We start from the raw sequence: 20,907 nt of genomic DNA on the forward strand, positions 1-20,907 counted from the left end.
TTAAAATGGAGGGAGTACATACTAGTAGTAGCACGAAGTTTAAAATATTTTTGCTATCAAGAATTCGAGATGGGTTTGACTTGACGACAGGTGGTGGTTTAAAGTTTAAACCAAAGGTTCTAGTTTTGCTCGGTCATGCTCATGCAGCTATGTCCTCCTATTTCTCTAGGATTCACAGGCTTAACGTGTGAAACAGCTCGCGCGCAGGACGAGGACGCGAAACACCCGATTGCTTATGGCGGCTCTCCCGTAGGAAAAATAAGATGAATGATTGGTGCACAACAGATGACGTTTCGGATTGGATAAAGTTTTAATGCCATGAACATGCAGCAGCAGGTACAGGTACGAAATGTCATCACCATATCCCAGTCACTGTCCCTTGGATTATCACGCAAAAAATAAATAAATTATCCGGCGCTAGGTTTTTGGTTGGTCAAAGAAGCAATATGCGTGCTCTCGAATCGGCAATCAATGCATAAGAATGCATCTCTCTCTTTCGGCCACCAAAGCTGGTAGCAAAGGAATTACTAATGAACTCAGCAGTCAGGATCCGCTCATGATATTCACAGCTACTATTTGCAGCTATGGTAGTCCATTATCTAATATTTTTTTAACTGCTATAAATTTAACATGTCGCTACACAAGTATATAAATTAGAAAATATAATTCAAGTTAAAAAAAAAGGCATTGCACTCGGGTAGATATTGGCGGAACGCAGAAGGCCGCGAATAGAGACGTGGATGCTTCGACGTATGGGCTGCTGAAAATCCAAAATTTCCTATGTCTACAAGCCTTTGGATGGGCCGAGCGCATGGTGGTCCGTGGACCACCCTGTAGCTCCGCCCATGCCAATAGTAGGTCCATGAAAAATAAAACCATAAAAGAAAAAAAAAATCAAATTTACCTCTTTGAACTATGGTCAAACATTTTCACCCTCAACTCAAACTGAGTATTTTAGCTCCTCGGGCTCGCGATACAGGGACATGACCTCCTTAGCTGGTTTCTCTTTGTGATTTCCTCCTTTTCTTTTATGTTTATTTTGGATGAATCTTTGAAAAATCATAGTAAATCATAAAATAGAAATTTCAATTTTGTTGGACTCCACATGAGTAGATATATGCAGTGAACATATGATATTATATAATTTATTTAAAATTATTTTAAATTTAGATATATACTTTTCTATAATTAATTTATGTCTATATTTTCCGTGGTTCAATTATGGTGACATTTTTGTGGTTGGCCAATAATTATATTCTTGAGCTATAATAAAAAATTCATGCTCATTGGATCATAAATGCTTGAGCAACTAAAGAATCTGAGATAACTTGAAATTAAACTCCTGAATCTATAACTCAAGCATACATGATCCAATGAGCATGAAATTTTTACTACAGATCAATCATATATGATTAGACCACCATAAAAAGACCACAGAAAATGTAGATATGGATTAATTATAGAAAAGTATACATCTAAAAGTACAACAAATTTTTTTAATAATTGTATCATATCATATATTCACCGAGTATATATACTCATGTGGAGTCCAAGAAAATTGGATTTCCATTTTATTATTTTTTATCATTTACTATAATTTCTCAAAGATTTATTCAAAATAAACATAAAAGAAAATAAGGAAACCCACTAAGAAAAACCAGTCAAAGAGGTCATTTGTCCGGTATTGCGAGTCTGAGGAGCCAAAATACCTGGTTTTCGAGTCCAGGGTAGAAATGTAAACTCGGCCCACGATCCAGGCCTCCACGGAGGTAAATAGGACTTTTCCAAGTGTGGGCTTGGGCAAGAATCGGTTACGATGGACGTTTTGAACAAAAATGAAAACAAACTCATGGTTATATGCCAAAGAGATAAAATCTGGAACTTTTTGCAACTATGGTCACAAAGAACAATGCCAGAGGTTGAATCGGGTCAAGTAAATAAAACAATGTTTTAATTACCAGGACGTGGTCCAAGACGAAAATTGCATATAAAGTCAATACAAATAGGCCTTTTCAGGGGAAATGGGAGACAAATCCTGCAGAAATTGGCTCTATATTGCCTGTCTTTTTAACATATGCTAGCATAGATTATGAATATCCCCAAAAGAACCTTGAAATACTGGGAAATAGGAACCTGATCCAGATCCTCTTCTTCTCAGGTACAAGAGGCGAACTCTTTCTGGACCCAAATATTTCTCCAAGTGCCACATACTGCAATGATAAGAGCAATCTTTCAAAAAAACAAATCGAGAAAAAGGAACACAAGAACATGGTACCTCAAAAGTAATTGATAGTCATTCCTACATGGAGTCGATACTGAATATTGCAGTGATTTCATAGTGTGAGAGTTCTATTTGTTCTTTTGGCTACAACACTACAGCTGAGGTTTTAACCTGAATATAGAAGCTACATACTTCAGCATATCTAGTATCAGCAGTTTTGGTGTACTTGTGGTATAACCAAACATTACATGCTGTCTAACTATGTGGATCTATGTTATTTATGGTAGTCAACTCAACAAGACATAGTAAGTATTAAAATCCTCTGTTTTTCCTCAATCTGAAAGTGAGGAAACCTGTCAGCTTGGGCTACAATTGGTTAGGATGGGTGTTCAGACCAATAATCAACAAAGTGCTATATGCCAGAAGCCATCAATCCCACAGTTTTCTGCTATCATGAGTTCATGACTATAAAACATGTGATTCTACAATAATTACTCCATCAATCAATTTCGAAATTTGAATTAACCTATCAAACAGATGAAAATGACATCTTATTTTACAGGATACTCACATTTGTTCAGGTGGGGTATTTAGTACCTCCCCGTAGCCCACATCATTTTTTTCATTTTTTTATTTTACAGGATACGGTCAAAAGGGGAAAGAAAAGGCAAAATAAAGGCTAGAGAGGCATGATTATGATGGGAATAAACAAACAACACCAGCTGGATCAATATCAAACTAACATCATCTAGCTTTTCCAAAATATGAAGGAACTGAATATGAGTTATGCTAAAAAATTGTAGAAATGCAGAGAACAGAAACTGACCTAGACTCTCTTCTTCCGAGTAGAAGGCCCAACTGATGAACCAGTGGTAGTACGTGGAGAGCATGAGCAAAGTCCACGTAGAATCGCAATGACGGCAAAAGCGGCAAAAGGAACATACACCTGAAGCAATTTTGGTGTCGCTTTGCCCGAACTTAACAGCTCACCAAGTATGGCAGACTGCAACAATTAAAATGAGCCTTTAAAAATGGATAAGGATATACAAGAACAGAATTGCATTGTTATTTCGAAAGAGAAAAAAATAATAAACATGCCCACATCAATCATAACAGGTAGTCATTCCTCCAGGGAGTCATATTGAATTTTGGGTTGGTGTCTGATGTTGCAACAAAAATTAAGTGTCGTACTACTATACCTTGATCCAAGAGACCAAGACACTGCAGTTGAGATCTAGCCAGAATATAAATATAAAGCCGCACATTTATAGCATATTTAGATCATGGGGACCACAGTTCAGAAAGCATTAAAATGCTAGCAGTAGGTGTCTGAAATCTACAACTACAAGACTCCAATGCAATTGATTTTTTTTTTTTGAAGAAACAATGCAATTGATTCAGTTTCAGCAATGTTTCATTTGACGCTAGCCACTCATATTCAATCAACACACAAAGAACTGCGTTTGGATTTGACACTAATAACTAATTGACTTTACAAGTGCATAATAACACACAAAGAACACTAATTGACTAGTGTTCTGGATCTAGAGCAGAGCCGCAGCGGTGACATGCAATTTTCACGAAATTCCGCTGGACTCGGGACTCCACTAGAACGCGAGGGAGGAAAAATACAAGATTAGTACCATGGAGGTGAGGGTGGAGACGCCGGTCATGAGGGAGGTGGTGGCGACCCAGCGGCGGCGGGTGAGGATGCCGTAGAGGGTGGCGACGGCGAGCGGCCACTGGAAGGCGAGCTCGAGGCAGATGATGCCGCGGAAGAAGCCGGGGGGCCGGGCCATGAGGTAGTCCCCGTACTCGGCGTCGTACCAGCGTTTGAGCTCCACGAGCGGCGCCGGGTGGAGGCCCGGCGGGAGGACGGACTGCGCGTCGATCATCGGCGCCGCGACGGCGATGGTGAGCGAGAAGACCGCCACGGCCAAGTCCGCCGCCGCCGAGACGACGCCCATCGTCCCCCGCGCGCGCCGGTGGTGGATCTGCTAGCGCTGCGGCCTGCCTGGAGGAATGGGGGAGGTAGGTGCGTGGAGTCTAGACTCTAGAGACTTTGCTCGCACATGCCAAGACCCCAAGGTAGTTTATTAGAAGGTTTCATTCGGATGGAGGACTCGAAGTTGCACAGAGTTGTAAATCCCGAGACAAATCTAATTATGCTAATTAATCTATAATTAACGGATGATTATTGTAGTATTACTGTTGTAAATCATATATTAAGTAGGCTTATTAGATTCGTCTCGCGATTTACAGCCCATCCATGCAAAAAGTTTTGTAAATAGATTTCATTTAGTACTCCATGCGTGGTATATTTCTGAAAAGGATCAACATTTAAAAAGGTTTTGGTGTTGTTCCGTAAGGAATAAGGAGAGTATGGTACACCTGGATGGAGCCAGGGATGGAAACATCTCGTATGAACACGACACGCCTCGGTCTCGGCCACGGCGAGGTGAGCAAGCGTGCGCGCGCGTGGAGCTCGCCAATCTCCTCTTACCAGCTTCACAAGAGGTGTATTCGTGATCCACCTTTAAGTCGGTTGACATCCTCTATAACTATCCATACGGAAATAACCATATTATATATTAACATTTAAAGGTAGGCTTTAATTCTTTTATTGGAATAAATAATGGGCCAAGCCCAAATATTCTAACATCAACTTGGATTTTAGTACTCTTAAAAACTTCAAGTATTTCGTGTTGAAAATGAAAGCTCCAACTCATATTTTAAAATGGTGCAGCTCGAGTGAAACGGGTCTAAAAGTTTGAATTGGTGTGAATTCATCACAAACCTATAAGTTCTTATTACAACTTCTAAAAAGGAGACCTAGCTATGTTCTATAACCATCAGAAACATTATCCAAATTATATTCAACACTCTGAGTAATGAGATAGGAAAATAAGATTTCAGGTGCAGTACCAGAGGGAGAAAAAAACCGTCTTGTAAAATTACATCAGGAATTCAAATACTGGGGGGGGGAGTTGAAAACCTTCAAATCAAGGTATAATCCTCCAGTTGCCCGAGTAAGTTGAAGGCAGCGCACACAAGTCCTTGAAGAGTTTTCACCAAACCAATATCATAGATCCACAGTGGATGTGGTGGTTCCCCAATAAATGACCCAAGTGAAGGCAGAAGCCTTTAATTTTCCAACTGTATTTCCTCTTTCCTACCGCAGCATGACTCCACATTTGCTTTGCATGGTTTTTAACTTTGGTGCAGAAAGAGGATCAAACTGCTTGTAGCACTGATCCAGAAACAAAACCATAGTGTTCATTACTGGCAGGGATCACTTCTTTGATGGATGCTGCTGTCGTTGCAGTTTCTTATTTCAGAAGAAAAAAGGGAATCACTTTTGTTTTTATGCAGGTAACTTGTCGCGTGCCTTTTCATCAGAAAAAAAAACTTTTCAAGTTCACTGCTCACCATTTCCTTCCCTTTTTAGTTCCCAAAAAATTTTCTGCAGTATCTGTCACATCGAATCTTTGGATATATGCATTGAGCATTAAATGCAGTTGAAAAAATAACTCATTATACAGTTTAACTGTAAACGACGAGACGAATCTTTTAAGCCTAATTAGTGTATAATTGGATATTAATTGTCAAATGACAACGAAAGTGCTACAGTATCAAAAATCTAAAAAATTCGCGAACTAAACAAGCCCAGGTAAAATTCAAGAGCGCAATACGGTCAACTTTGAGTTTGAATTTCGAAAATAACTAAGTATCACAATATTGAACATAGACAAAGCCAAGAGCCCGAGACCCATGACTATTTGAATTGAGCGCTTTGCAATCGTTCTGCTCTGTTTGTTCATTCACTATGATTGCTGACACATTGAGAAAAGATTACAGTAGCTGATTAATCCAGAACTCCTAAGCTGAAAGTGTACAATAAAACGTTTTTTTTAAAAAAAAAGTGTACAGATCTTATTATATATTTCCAAGTTTCAAGTAACGAGAACTTAAATTTCCTCCTGATGTGTGATCTCAAGGACCTAGACCCTCTTCTTCCGAGCAGGATGCGCAGGTGACGAGCCTGCCGGCGTATCCTGTGTTGAGCACCAGCAGAGGCCACGCGCAACTGAAGCTACAGCGAAAACGACGAACAGAGCGTACAGCTGCAGCAGCTTCCTTGTTGCTCTCCCTGAACCCAACATCTCCCCAAACATGGCAGACTGAAACAAGTATATATACACATATATATATAAAGGATATTAGAAAGAAATCAAGACACTCAACGCATGATCAGATCGCTGCTTAATTCTTGTTCATGCTCTGATCACGAAATTTCTCTGTAGGAATCTTGGAAGAACATGATATATAGGTGATAGGGAGGAGAGATGGTTGTAGTTGTACTACCAGGTATGTGAGCATGTAGACGCCGGCCATGAGGGAGGTGGCGGCGGACCAGCGGCGGCGCGCGAGGATGCCGTAGAGGTTGGCGACGCTGACCGGCCAGAGGAAGGCGAGGTCGAGCCAGACGAGGCTGCGGAAGAAGGGCGGCGGGTCGGCCACGACGTAGTGGCCGAACTCGGCGATGAACCACCGGAAGATGCCCACCAGCGGCGCCGGGTAGAGGCCGGGCGGGAGGACGACCTGGGAGTCGAACAGCGGCGCCGCCACGGCCATGGTCAGCGAGAAGAGCGCCACCACGGCGTCCACCGCCACCGTGACCACGGCCATTGCCGGGTGCTCCGATGTGGGTTGACTGATCGGTATGGGCAGGAAGAGGGGTGGTGATATGCTTCTTGATTTGTACTATATTATCAAATCAGTTGCATGTTATCCTGAGGTGGCAACATAGCTCCATTTTAAAAGCATCACTGCTATCATTTGTGAGCTATGTATATTAATTCTACAACTTTGTCAGCATTTGGATGTGGATTTCAGATACATGAATACCGAGACATGATAAAAATGATCATATGGAACAACAGTAGAGAACTTGTATGTCTCAAACTATGGAAACAACCTCTTCGTGCAAACTATGGAACATATCAGATACAAACCAACCTTTTCGTGCAAACTATGGAACATATCAGGTGCAAACTTAGATGTTGATCTGATGGCTCAAATTGAAGTTTTTATAGTTTGCACGGAGAGATTGGTTTACACCTGATACGTTGCCAAGCTATTCAAAGCAACTAAAAAATAGCATGCCTTGCAAAATGACACATGCACAATCAGTTTACTAATACCATCAGACACACATACAGAATACACAGAAAAAACTACTTTCAGCTTCCAGCAAAACTTAAACATATGGTTATATGATTAGCTTGAAAGACCAATAAAGTGAAGGTACCAGATCTTCAAAAAGGGCCCGCATTAACCTTAGCTACCCCCAGAAAGTTGGTATGTCAATGATTCTTGAAGTAGCATACACGAGGATAAAATGAGAACGCAAAAGAAGCCAATTGCGCATCATTCATGATAAAGATATTGCCCATCTAGAATCTGCTGTTTGAGTTGAACCCACAGCAACTGGTTTTCAGATATGGAATATTAATAAATATATGCTGATGCTTCCAAAGTCTCCAAATTGTATGCAAACTTTCCAGCTTACAAGGTGCATACAGCAATAGCTAGCCTGCGATCAACTATGTAGCCAACAGAACATTTACAATACACATAGCAAAGATAGAAAGGTGAGAAGAAACCTAAAACCAGACCAAGCCTGCAAGACTTAACATAGTGGCATCACCATCAGGTAGCAATCTAATGAATTAAACTGTCTACTCGGCACAAGCTACAAAACAACCAAAATATCCAGTACTGCAGCTTTGTCAACAGCACGCTGCAAAATATGAGAAAAAATGAATAGTTAGCAACAGTTGAAATGCCGTACGTTTAATTAATCATGCCAAGTCACTCTAGTTAAAATTTATGATGCATTTTCAAGCTGGTACCTGTACTTTTCATAGGCAAAATTCCCCTATTCATTTCATCTTAGGAGCAATCTCGTCAATGTTTCACTTGGTCTTTCTGACCAGTAAAACTTCTGGTACTGATGCAGGATCCAGTTCCCAATAACCACAAAGGTTGTCATTTGTCAAGCGGAAGGCAGGTATCTGATGAGAGAACATAATCAAGTCGTTCTTTGCTATGCTCATAGCACTCCTGGATTCACCTTTCTTCTCTGGCTTGAATACTGCGCTAAAGCCCTCCACTTTAGTAAGACATGACACTGTTATATTGCCATTAGAAATCTCCAGGACCTCGGCCAGAATATATTCACATCTGCTGTAATCTTCAAAGGCCCATGCATGGCTCCAGTTCTTGTAAAGAGCCCATACCTGGCCAACTCGTGGAAGAATTTCATACTTTTTTCCTTTACTCGCCAGCGTCACTTCCACATTGTGAGAGAAGACATTTGTGCAATCATAGATGTCACTTTGCCTGCTGACTTTGAATGTTCCACAGCCAATGGGCAAACCCTCTTGTACCAAGCGCTTCTCCATTTGTGCACATGGGCAGTGCTCAAGCCATTTTATGTGGACTGTGCAGTCATCTGGATCGATGCTCTTTATGAAAACATAGTACTTCGGGAACTTGTCAATATCACAATACAGTGCCCATACCTGCCCTTTTTTGAATTTGTCAAATGATCTCAAACTAGTGAAGTTGCAAAACTCTGGATCAGGGTAATCAAAACTAGGAGATTCTGGTTGAGAGCTATCATTCCCTCCATCACCACAATTATCATCAATTACTGAAGCTTCTGAGCCATTATCTTGTTCACTCTTTGTATTCTGATTTAATTTATCAACTTCATCATGTACATTTGTACCAGCACCATCCTGACTCTGTTCAGTATTCCCAACTGGCATTTCCCAACTGTCAAGGTTTACAGTAGTAAACGCTTTCTCCAAATCAGAAGGTAGCGATGCAGTATCCAGTTCAAGAGCACCATTTGGGATATGTTTTCTTTCAGTTTGTGCTAATCTGTGAAAAGGGATGCTGTGTGAGAACCTGAGTGTGTCACCACTAGGTATCAGAAATGGTGCTTCATTGCTTGACCGAACAAATAAGCTGACAAAGCCTTTAATCTTTACCAAGGGAATCACATAAGTGCCTGATCCCATAACAAAGTCTGAGGTGACTTCTACAACATCATAATCATAAGGCCTATGATCATGAGAATCTGAGCTCCAGTTGATATCCCAACCCTTGAATAGTGCCCAAACTTCACCTTTCTTTGGATAAATCTCATAGCTGTTCCTCTTCCTTCCTTTTGTCCAAGAAACAACATGAGAAAACATCTTAGTATCTTCAGTTAAGATTGTTCTGCCAAGTCTAAAACTTCCACAAGCAACAGGCAGCTCCTTAGAAGACCATGCCTTCTCAGCATCATACAAAGGATCATGCTCTAGCCATGTGAACTGCAACATGAAGTTTGGAGCGTAAACCTGCTTAATTCGAGCATAGTATCTTGGCATGCCATCATCATCATAAATTGCCCATATCTGATCAACTGCGAATCGATCTGTATCCCTGTTGTTCTCAAAGTCATAAAAGTCTGAATCTGGACATGAAACAGTAGTGCTGCAGGGAATACTATTATTCACAGATCTAGCAGCAGCACCACTTCCATTTCCAGCACTAGGAGTTTCCTGTTTTATTCCTGTTCCTTGCAACACATTGTGATTTAAGCCATCGATCACTTCTCCATTTTCATTTCTAATCTTCTCTTTGCTTGGAATACTGAGTTTGTGTTGGCTGCTCACTTTAGCACCTTCATTTTCTGTTGTACGATCGCTTTTGCCAGAAGTACAGGAAGAGTTTTCTTTTCTTATCCTTTTCTTTGCAGGAGAATCAGTAAGATGATCACTGCCTTTTCTACAGCCATCAGTTTGATATTCACTGATGACAGTGTCTCCTTGCTGCCTTGTTCTACAAGGATTCTGCCCAGATGTTTTATCTGCACTTGTGGCAGTAAGAACACCTTCATTAGCAACCTGGCTACCATTTACAGCAACATGATAACTGGATCCTGTCGCTACTTCCTTTACCCTAATCTGCTCATTTATTAGAGGAACTTTATCAGAATTAGCAACTGGCGGTTTAGTTCTATCTTCACCATTTTGATCATTGAATGATGGCTGTGTAACCTTTGTGCTATTACAGACCCGACCTTCAGCTGTAAGATTACTGTTTGTAGTTGCATTCCTGTTTGGACTGGCTGCACACTGGGAATTCACTGAATTCTTTGATCCTGAATTGAAAGGAAATTTCTGAGATTGCTGTTGCTGGATAATGACAGGAGTTTGCTTATCCGAGACTTTCAGAGATTGCTGACTCTGGTCACTGACGGGAGGTTGATGGCCATTGACAGGATTTTGCAGACCAGTGGCTCTCTGATAGTAGAGTTTTTGGTCAGTGACATTCGGTTGAGTCAGATGGAAAAATTCCTTTTTCATCCCAAACCCACCTGATGGATGAGAATCTGCATTCTTTGGCCCGGAACTGAAAGGGAATTTCTGTGATCGATGTTGCTGGTGAACGCCAGGAGTTTGCTTATCAGGGACGCTCTGAGGTTTCTGCTGCTGGTTACAGACAGGAGTTTGATGACCAGAGAAAGGATTTTGCTGATAAGGGACACTGTGATAGTTGTGCTGATGCTTGTTGACATGGGTTTGTTGACTGGGAGGGAACATTTGCTGTTGCATCCCAAATCCACCCCGTGGATTTGATGCTTCAACTCGGACAGGAGGTTTCTTAGACAAATCATAAGCAATGAAACACATTGAACAGATCTGGCAGCGGAGAGCTTTCATCATAAAACTACACGGATAGTGGTATTTTGTCCCACAAGCCATGCAAATGGTCCAGAAAGTTGAATATCCAGCATCAGTGTTCTCCTTATTGGCCCTCTTAGCAACATAATTGGTTTTCTTTGATGGTGGTCCACGTTTCTTGGGTAAAGGAGCAGATGTTGCAGTAACTTGGTTCCTTTTCGAATCATGAGACAAACGTTTTACTTGGTCTGTCAGTATCATGTGGGCTTCTCCAATTAGCTTAAAAGCAGCTTCTGCACCCGCAAACTTATTCTTATCTGGATGGAGTAAGAGAGCAAGTTTGCGATATTGTTTCTTGAGTAACATGTCATCTGCAGTTGTTTCTACTTGAAGAATACCATACCAGTCCATCTCCCCATTGATCTTAGAAGCGGCACAACAGTGAACTTCACAAACAGTTATCAGCTGAGAAATATTTTCAAGGCTAGGAAAAAGCTTTTGAGCCTTAAGGGCAATCCTCTTGGCACCAGCATAGTCTGCTTCTTGCAGCTTTATCACAGCTAGATCCTTAGCTCGCGATGCTTCTTCCTTGTTGCATTCCATTGTGATGAGCTGAGGACAAGAGTTTGGTTATCAATCTTGTGGAGTATTCTGACAAATTATAGGGCTTGTCTTCATCAAGATCCTGCATGAAAAATAACACATCTTTTAGGTCTTAGAATTGCAACATTCGTATCTGTTGGAGTATATTGAGCTCATGTGTATAGTGGCCCATCTAGAGGCCCATGTATAGGATCTATATATACCCACCCAACTAGGGTTGGAGGAATCCATTAATTATCCCGTCATTATGGTATCAGTAGATTAGGTTTAGGTTTCCAGCCGCCTCTGTTCCGCCTCCTCTGTTCTCCAGCCGGCGCCTCCTCTGCTGCCCGCCGCCGCTGGCTCATGGCCGGCCGGCCGCCGGCGCCGCCGGCCCCCTCTCTTTCCCTCTCCTCTTTCCCTCCCCTCCCTTCCTCCTCCTCTGCTCAGGCAGCAGGCGCCGTGGACGCGGGGCCCCTGCTTCCCCAGGGTGCTGCAGCCGCCGCCGCCGCCTGGGCCCGGCCCTCTGCTCCGGCCGCAGGCGCTCCATCCGCCGCAGCCTGGACTCCAGCCGCAGGGCCCCGCAACTCCCCTGCTCGCGCGCCGCCGGTCGCGTGGCCAAGAGCCACCGCCGCCGCCCTGGCAGCGCTCGCCCCGCCCGATCCGGCCGCTGCTGCCGCCGCCACCGCAGCTGGCGCCGGCCCGGAGGTGGTGGGGACTGTGGGAACTGCGGAGCCGCGGATCCAGGCGCCGCCAGGGCCGCCTAGACCACAGGCAACGCCGCCTGGGCCGCCAGAGCAGCCGCTGCCGCCCCAGCAAGGGCCGCACGCGCCCCTGCTGCTGCCTGAGGCACCAGGGGCTGCTGCCGCCGCCGCTGCCACTGTGCAGGCCGCCCACCGCGCTGCCGTCGCCGCCGGGAAGCTGCCCGCCATCGACGCCGCGCCAGATCCCGCGTGGCCTGGCCTAGGGATGTCGCCCACGGACGCGCCGATCTCCGCCGCCGCCCTCCGCGGGCATCAGGCCGACGCCGCTCTCGCCGCGGCCCTCCTCGCCGCCAAGTCCGAGGCTTCGGCGGCCCAGGAGCGGGTCCGCGTGGCTGCCCTCGCCTGGGAGCGCGAGCGTGCCACGGCCGACGCCCTCGCCCTCCGGGTCGCCGAGGCGGAGCGCTTCCTTCGCGTCTCCTCCGGCCAGCCCGTCGACCCCGAGCACGGCACCTCCCACCAGGCCCCGCCCGCTGGATCTGGAACTCGATACGACCCGACTGACCCCATGGTCGCCCAACTCCACCTCCAGGCGGCCGGCGTCCAGAACATCAGGGCTCTGGTCTCCGTCCTCCTCGACCCCGCGTCCTCCTCCTACGGCCGCTGGCGGGACCAGGTCCTCCTCACCCTCCGCCGCTACGCCCTCGACGACCACGTCCTCGTCGACTCGCCGATCAAGGCAAGTGGCGTGACGTGGATGCGCCTCGACAGCGTCGCCCTGTCCTGGATCTTCGGGACCATCTCCCTGGATCTTCAGGACCTCGTCAGGACGCACGGCGGCACCGCGCGGCAGGCCTGGGTGGCGCTCGAGGGTCAGTTACTCGACAACGCCGAGTACCGCGCCCTCCAGCTCGACGCCACCTTCCGCACCTTCGTGCAGGGGGACCTCTCCGTCGGTGAGTACTGCCGGCGGATGAAGAGCATGGCCGGTGCTCTTCACGACCTCGGGGATCCAGTGTCCGATCGGGTCTTGGTGCTCAATGTCTTACGGGGACTGAGCAGCACCTACGACCACCTGAAGGGCTGGATCGCCCGCCAGAGGCCCTTCCCCACCTTCCTGCAGGTCCGGGACGACCTCGCCCTCGAGGAGATCACCAGGGGTCTCGCGCCGGGATCCTCCTCGCCCACCACCGCCGCACTCGTTGCTACTCCACCGGCCTCCTCCACTGCTCCTGCCACCTCCCTCCTAGGTGTTGCTTCCGCCGGGCAGACCGGAGGAGGGGGGGCCGTGGACGTCGCCGACGACGGGGTGGTGGTGGTGGCACCGGTGGCCCTGCCTCTGGGAACACCGGTACAGGTGGGGGCCGTCGGGGCGCGCCGACACCGGCTCCTGCTCCCGCTCCTGCCCCTGCCACTGGAGGTACGCCCTGGCCATCCTTCAGCAACCCATGGTCAGGGCGCATCTCGATGTGGCCGTTCCAGGGTCCGGGAGGGGGTCCTCGTCCTCAGCTCCAGCCGGCGGCCATGTTCACTGGTGCTGCTCCACTCTTCGCGCCGTACTAGACCCTGCCCGCTCAGCCCAGCCAGCCGCCGACCTGGCCTGGCGGGTGGGATCAGGCCACTCTGGCGCAGTCCTTCAGCACCATGGGACTGACGCTGCCGACCAGCACCGAGTGGATCGTTGACTCGGGTGCCTCGTTCCACACCACTCCCGATGCTGGTATCCTCTCTTCTGTCCGACCCCCACACCCTTCCTGTCCTTCTTCTATCATGGTTGGTGATGGGTCTTGCCTTCCTGTCACCGCCGTGGGTTCTGCTCCTCGTCTTCCTAATGTTCTTGTTGCTTCTCAGATGGTTCACAACCTTCTTTCCATTCGCCAATTTACTGCTGACAACTCCTGTTCTATTGAATTTGACTCTTCTGGTCTTACTGTGAAGGATTCGGCTTCCCGGCGTCCGCTCCTCCGATGTGACAGCACGGGGCCCCTTTACACTCTTCGGCTTCCTGCTTCCGCTGCTCCGCTTTCGGCTTCTTCTTCGTCTACTGCTTTTGCCGTGACGCCTTCTTCCACTATCTGGCACCACCGGCTTGGACACCCCGGCCGCGACATTTTGGCTCAGCTTAGTCGTAGTACAGATGTTCCTTGTACTAGGGCTCCTGCTGAGCACCTCTGTCATGCGTGCCAGCTAGGTCGTCATGTTAGACTTCCGTTTTCTTCTTCTTCGCATGTTGCGCGTGCTTTTGATCTCATCCACTGTGACCTGTGGACATCTCCTGTACTCAGCATGTCTGGATATAAATATTACCTAGTCATTGTTGATGATTTTTCTCATTACTCTTGGACTTTCCCTTTACGCGCCAAGTCTGAGACTTTCTCTACCCTCCACTTCTTTGCCTGAGTGTCCACTCAGTTCGGCCTCACCGTTAAGGCCGTCCAGTGTGACAACGGGCGGGAGTTTGATAACTCTACCTCCCGGTCTTTCTTCCTGTCTCGGGGTGTTCAGCTGCGCATGTCTTGTCCGTATACCTCTCCTCAGAACGGCAAGGCTGAGCGGATGATTCGCACGACGAACGACGTCGTGCGCACCCTTCTGATCCAGGCTTCTCTCCCCCCGCGCTTCTGGGCTGAGAGCCTCCACACCGCCACCTACCTGCTCAACCGTCTTCCGTCCACTGCTTCTCCTGCTCCCACTCCACACCACGCTCTTTTCGGTACCCCTCCTCGCTACGACCACCTTCGGGTCTTCGGGTGTGCGTGTTACCCTAACACGTCCGCCACCGCTTCTCACAAGCTGGCGCCCCGCTCGACTCGTTGTGTGTTCCTTGGGTACTCCCCCGACCACAAGGGGTACCGATGCTTTGACCTCACCTCTCGCCGTGTTCTGATCTCCCGACACGTTGTCTTCGACGAGTCGGATTTCCCCTACTCCACCTCTTCCACACCTTCTCCTGATCCCGAGCTGGCGTCCCTGTTTCCGACTAACCCGGTGGTCCAGCCACCGTTACCCTGTCTGTCCTTTTCCTGCAGGTTTTCCCGGCGCACCGGCACCACTTCCGGTGATCCCTGCTGTGCCGAGCGCGGCCCCGGTACCCGCGGTCGTGCCACGCGCGGCCCCGGTGTCTCCCGCTGCGCCACGCGCGGCCCCGGTGCCTTCCCCTGCCCCTGCGCGGTACGCTCAGCCGGTGCAGGTGTACCGGCGTCGCTCGGCGACGACCTCGGCGCCGCGGCGTTACGCTGAGCCGGTGCAGGTGTACCAGCGCCGTTCCGCGTCGACATCGGCGCCGCCTCCTGCTCCGAAGGCTCCTGCGACGCCGCCACCGGAGCCGTCGCCGCCACCGCCTCCTCCGGCTCCCTCTCGAGCAGAGCCGGAGGTGTACCACCCGCCAATCGTCCATCGGGATCCTCGACATATACATCCCATGGTGACTCGGCGGATGGCGTCCCAGGCCGCGACTCTCTCCGCTACCAAGGGAGAGCCGCGGGTCTCTCCGGTACCCTCCTCTGTCCGCGATGCCTTGGCGGATCCTCACTGGCGCCGCGCGATGGAAGAGGAGTACGCGGCTCTTCTTGCCAACCAGACGTGGGACCTCGTGCCGCGTCCGTCTGGTTGCAATGGGGTGACTGGCAAGTGGATCTGGACGCATAAGCGTCGGGCTGACGGCACACTGGAGCACTACAAGGCTCGCTGGGTTCTCCGGGGGTTCACTCAGCGGCCTGGTGTGGACTATGATGAGACTTTCAGCCCGGTCGTGAAGCCCGCTACGATGCGCACGGTCCTCTCGCTTGCGCTCTCGCGCACTTGGCCTGTGCACCAGCTGGACGTAAAGAATGCATTTCTTCACGGCACCTTGTCAGAGACTGTTTACTGCTCTTAGCCTGCGGGATTTGTGGACTCGAGTCGTCCGGATATGGTCTGCGGCTCAACAAGTCTCTCTATGGACTAAAGCAGGCTCCACGGGCTTGGTACTCTCGGTTCGCCACGTTCTTGCTGACACTGGGGTTCACCGAGGCCAAGTCTGACACTTCTCTCTTCATCTACTGCCGTGGGGATGAGACGGCATATCTGCTGCTATATGTCGATGGCATTGTGCTCACAGCTTCCAGTCAGCAGTTGCTTCAGAGTGTCATCTCCTCTCTGCAATAGGAGTTCGCTATGAAGGATCTTGGTCAGCTCCACCACTTCTTGGGCGTCACTGTTGAGCCCCGCCCGTCTGATCTTCTTCTGCACCAGCGGCAGTACGCCCTCGATATTCTGGAGCGGGCTGGGATGACTGATTGCAAACCCTGCTCCACTCCAGTCGACACTCAGACGAAGCTGTCTGCTGATCTGGGTGATCCGGTGGCTGACCCTACAGCCTACCGGAGTCTGGCCGGCGCTTTGCAGTACCTCACCTTCACCAGGCCGGACCTCACCTACGCTGTTCAGCAGGTCTGTCTCTACATGCATGATCCCCGGGAGTCACACCTTACTGCGCTGAAGCGTCTCCTCCGATACGTCCGTGGCACTGTGGACCTCGGCCTGGTACTTCACCGCTCGTCCTCTGCTGAGCTGGTGGTCTACACAGACGCTGGCTGCCCAGACACTCGTCGCTCCACCTCCGGCTACGCCGTCTTCCTGGGCGGCAACCTGGTCTCCTGGTCGTCCAAGCGGCAGCCGGTTGTCTCCCGCTCCAGTGCCGAGGCGGAGTACCGGGCTGTTGCTAACGGCGTGGCGGAGGCGTCCTGGCTGCGACAGCTTTTGGCGGAGCTCCACAGCCCGCTCGCCAAGAGCACGCTTGTCTACTGCGACAACGTCAGCGCCATGTATCTCTCCACCAACCCCGTCCAGCATCAGCGGACGAAGCACGTGGAGATCGACCTACACTTCGTGCGCGACAGAGTCGCCATCGGCGATGTTCGGGTACTCCATGTCCCGACTACCTCCCAGTTTGCTAACATCTTCACGAAGGGGCTGCCCTCGTCAATCTTCTCGGAGTTTCGATCCAGCCTCAACGTAGCCGGTGGCTAGTTGTGGCTGCGGGGGGTATTAGCCCTTTTGTGCTCTACTTGTGCTCTCATCTTGTCCAGTCTTGAACACCGCTGCGTCGGTTGTTCAGACTGCGGGGGGGTGTTAGCTTTCTTGTTGTTCAGTCTTGAACACCGCTGCGCCGGTTGTTCAGACTGCAGGGGGGTGTTGGAGTATATTGAGCCCATGTGTATAGTGGCCCATCTAGAGGCCTATGTATAGGATCTATATATATCCACCCATCTAGGGTTGGAGGAATCCATTAATTATCCCGTCATTAGTATCAGTGTGCGAGATGATGTTATTACTTTAGAACATACCAAGCTGAGTATGAAAGAAAAAGAAAACAATTTCAAATACAGCATTTGTAACTAAATAGATTGCCTTTCCTCAATCAAACTAAATCGTCTACTTGAGTATGTAATACGGAGAACATAGAAAAAAACACATGGGAAACAAAAATGTTCATTGTTTCTACTAACAATGCGATACATTTATTGAACAAAAGACTGAAGTATGTGAATTACAGCTCCCATATTAGCAATGCCCAGTCCTACTAAATTCTGTTAACAAATCCTTTTACACAACTTCCTTTCATTTTCTTCTTTTCTCCATCTAGTGAAACAAAAGAATTGATGGGACCCAATCCATATGTACAATTTTACATATGTTTTGTTTTTTAATTATATTATCATACTTTAACAGCTCTCAACATATTGAGATAATTGTGGCATATAACTTTTTTCAACACATCCACAACCCTTCTTGTTCCAAGAAAATAGCAACTAGCCATGAGAACACATCCCATCTTGAACCTTTTGCTTTCAAAACTTCCTTTATGAAAACAGAACATAAGTGTGTTCGTATCCATATTTGGCTGCCTAGCCACATTCATCTGAAATCATGTAATTCCAGTATTCTAACGTTATATTTTCATACATAATACTATAATGGGACACCTAATGTACGGTAAGAACAGAATCCGAATGCTTTGGAGAATTACTGGTACTGATATACTTCTGTTCCAACAGATAATCAACAAGCACTTCAAAAAAATGAAAATTTCCTCTAACATCTCAGTGATTGCAGATGGAAATTTGCAACACAAACTAGAGCAATCAATTTGAAGATTTCATCACAAGGGATGCAGATTTTTTTTTTTTTGTTGAGCGAAAAGGGATGCGATATATTAAAAGAATGAAGTGAACAAGTGTAGATAGCTGGACTACTGATGTGATATTTGTCTATTGCATTGAGGTACTGAGATATAACAATGACAAGTGACACCTATTTTCGAATATGATGAAATGTACACCGAAAAAACAAAAGGAAATAAAATATCACGTCCATTCTTGTTTACCCAATGACATATCTTTAATAGTTATTTCGTTACTTGAAGTAACTGGGCAAGATGCTAGAAAAAGAGCATGCATGTTGTGCTGGAAATAGAATATGTATGAAGTAACATTTTAACATAAAGGAAACGTCCAATCAGCAAGTTTTTGCTCTTGGGTGTACAGAAGCAGACGTTTACAATTACCCTGCATTCTGTCAGCTAAGCATTTACCAAACCATAATGCAAAAGTGTTTTTTTTCCCTTGCCAGAACTAGAGCAAAGCGCCATTCATCAATAGAATGCCATATCCAAATACAACAGAATTTAATTGCCTTAGATTTGCCCACTGTACACAACCTTAGCACTATGAAATTTTGTTGCTATTCAGAATAGATCTACATGAGCCTAAATCCCCTCAGGCCTGCATAGTTTCCCCAAAAAAGCTATCAGATCATATAAGTCACTTCTCTGATTAAACCCAGCATCATCATCACAAAGTTTCCTTTCATACTCTCCCACAGTCCCGCCGAAACAGAACTAGTGCCAAGATAGATTAAACAAAAAATACATGTGGATTCTAGATTTTCTGGCCATGCCATTTCACTAAGAAGATGTTGATCGAAAATCCAGAGCCAAATAATAGACACTGACAGCAACGGAGTGCAGCAGGTGGAGTGTAGGTTGGTGTCTTCTTTCTGTGCTGACTGATCATACAATAAAAGTTCAATCATAAGACATGAACTTAATAAAGTTAGAGAGGGAGATGAATTAGAAAATAATTTGTCGCGTTGATCTGCTCATGGATATAACAAAGAGAAATTGCTTGGTTGATCTCCTAAATGACGAAAATATACGTGAAGCCACCAGCTGAGTGGCCGCGGCTCCGGCCCACCAAGGTATGAACCCAGGTGCTCACAGGTCATGTGAGAACTTCCCTAAAGGATCCGGTACACCCCCTCTTTTAAGAGGAAGCCAAGGGGACGTCTCTCCCCATTGTTGAGTTCTCATAAACAAAGCAGAGAATAAAGTACCACATTTATTCTTGTTTGAACTTCACTCTGGGATAAGCTGTTTTTTCCATGAATCCAGCAATCCCCAAAGGGAGAGCTCAAATGACCCCCCCCCCCCCCCCCCCCCCCCAACCTCACCCAAAAAAAAAGGATATCTTGTAGATTACTTCACTTTATAATGCACTCATGCTGTTGCACACAGTGGAACTGTAAAACGCTAGAAAGAGCGAGGAATCGAAACACATTATGCTGGAAACAATCCGCGTGAAGCACTGCCTACAGATGAAATATCAAATCCACGAGTTTCACCTTCTGTTTTATAGAAACAGAATTTTGCAGTTACTCTGCATCCAGCATGTAACAACTGGGGGCAACTGTATTTTTCTTCATTGCAAGAATTTATCACTAGAATAAAACTTCCCGACTCCTTAAATACCGCAGAATTTAATCAACTATAAACTTCGCGCCACCCAAAATGAATTTCCCCTCAAATTCAATCCTAGTATTTCAAACGGATCTACGAGAGAGAGGCTGAATGGCCTCTCTAACGCCCAGCCCTTTCGCCCCTTCTCCGATCAAACCCCGCGTAATCACCAAGACAAAAGCTCCCATCCCTATTCCCCCATCTCAGCCAAACGGAAGGAGCGCTCAGAGAGACTCGGAACACACGCACGCACAAACACATCGGCTCCAGAGACCAGGGCTCCGGCCACGGCATTTCGTCGGGCGAACCATCGTGCGCCCGAAACCCAGAAACCACGACGAATTCACGGGGAGAAGCGGGGGAGGACCGCAGGGACGGAGGGGCCGAGGAAGCGCACCTTGCGGGGTCTGTCGGCGGCGGCGGCGGCGGCGGAGACCGGTCGCCCTCTCGCTGCGCGCGCGCGCGCCGGGAGGCGGGTGGGGCGGCGGGCGAGGCGAGGCGCGCGGTGATTGGCTTTGGTGGGTGCTGAGGCGTCGAGCCCTCGGCCGAGTTCGTGCGCCCGCCACGCCAATCTCTCGCCGCGTTTGAAGCAGATATGGGGGGTTTTGGCGGGGGGAGGGAAATCAGGGCGGCGCGCGCGACTTTTTCCCTCCGAAACCCAAAATTGGGGTTGTTTGGGTTTCCCTCGATTTTCTTGCCTTTTTTTCCTCCCACTCCGTGGCAACAACCAACCCAATTGCCAAGCGGGCAATCTCGCACGATTTGCTCCAAAATTTTGTTAAGATTTTAAGCCAGGTTGGTTAAGATTTGTTTATGTTTAACGTATCCCATTCGAAATCAGATAGGAGCTTAATTAGTGATGGTGTTGCTGGGATCACAGAT

The 20,907-nt window shown here is 47.6% G+C and overlaps 3 protein-coding genes across 3 annotated transcripts; all 3 read right to left on the reverse strand.

Moving 5' to 3' along the window:
- Positions 1–1,917: 1,917 nt before the first annotated feature.
- On the reverse strand, positions 1,918–4,291 carry LOC120669136 (sigma intracellular receptor 2-like). Its single transcript, XM_039948940.1, has 3 exons — positions 3,865–4,291; positions 3,048–3,224; positions 1,918–2,210 (listed from the first exon to the last, which is right to left on the reverse strand). Exons 1-2 carry the CDS (start codon positions 4,186–4,188, stop codon positions 3,048–3,050), a joined length of 501 nt encoding a protein of 166 aa, XP_039804874.1. The 5' UTR covers positions 4,189–4,291; the 3' UTR covers positions 1,918–2,210.
- Positions 4,292–6,049: 1,758 nt separating this feature from the next.
- LOC120695950 (sigma intracellular receptor 2-like) lies at positions 6,050–6,951 on the reverse strand. The gene is made up of 2 exons (XM_039979144.1): positions 6,587–6,951; positions 6,050–6,402 (listed from the first exon to the last, which is right to left on the reverse strand). The coding sequence occupies exons 1-2, from the start codon at positions 6,908–6,910 to the stop codon at positions 6,223–6,225; spliced, it is 504 nt and encodes a 167-aa protein (XP_039835078.1). The 5' UTR covers positions 6,911–6,951; the 3' UTR covers positions 6,050–6,222.
- Positions 6,952–7,658: 707 nt separating this feature from the next.
- LOC120669145 lies at positions 7,659–20,591 on the reverse strand. Its single transcript, XM_039948948.1, has 3 exons — positions 20,423–20,591; positions 8,137–11,650; positions 7,659–8,024 (listed from the first exon to the last, which is right to left on the reverse strand). The coding sequence occupies exon 2, from the start codon at positions 11,566–11,568 to the stop codon at positions 8,200–8,202; it is 3,369 nt and encodes a 1,122-aa protein (XP_039804882.1). The 5' UTR covers positions 11,569–11,650; positions 20,423–20,591; the 3' UTR covers positions 7,659–8,024; positions 8,137–8,199.
- Positions 20,592–20,907: the final 316 nt, after the last annotated feature.

Source organism: Panicum virgatum, chromosome 2K (assembly GCF_016808335.1).
Source record: "Panicum virgatum strain AP13 chromosome 2K, P.virgatum_v5, whole genome shotgun sequence".
NCBI classification, from domain to species: domain Eukaryota; kingdom Viridiplantae; phylum Streptophyta; class Magnoliopsida; order Poales; family Poaceae; genus Panicum; species Panicum virgatum.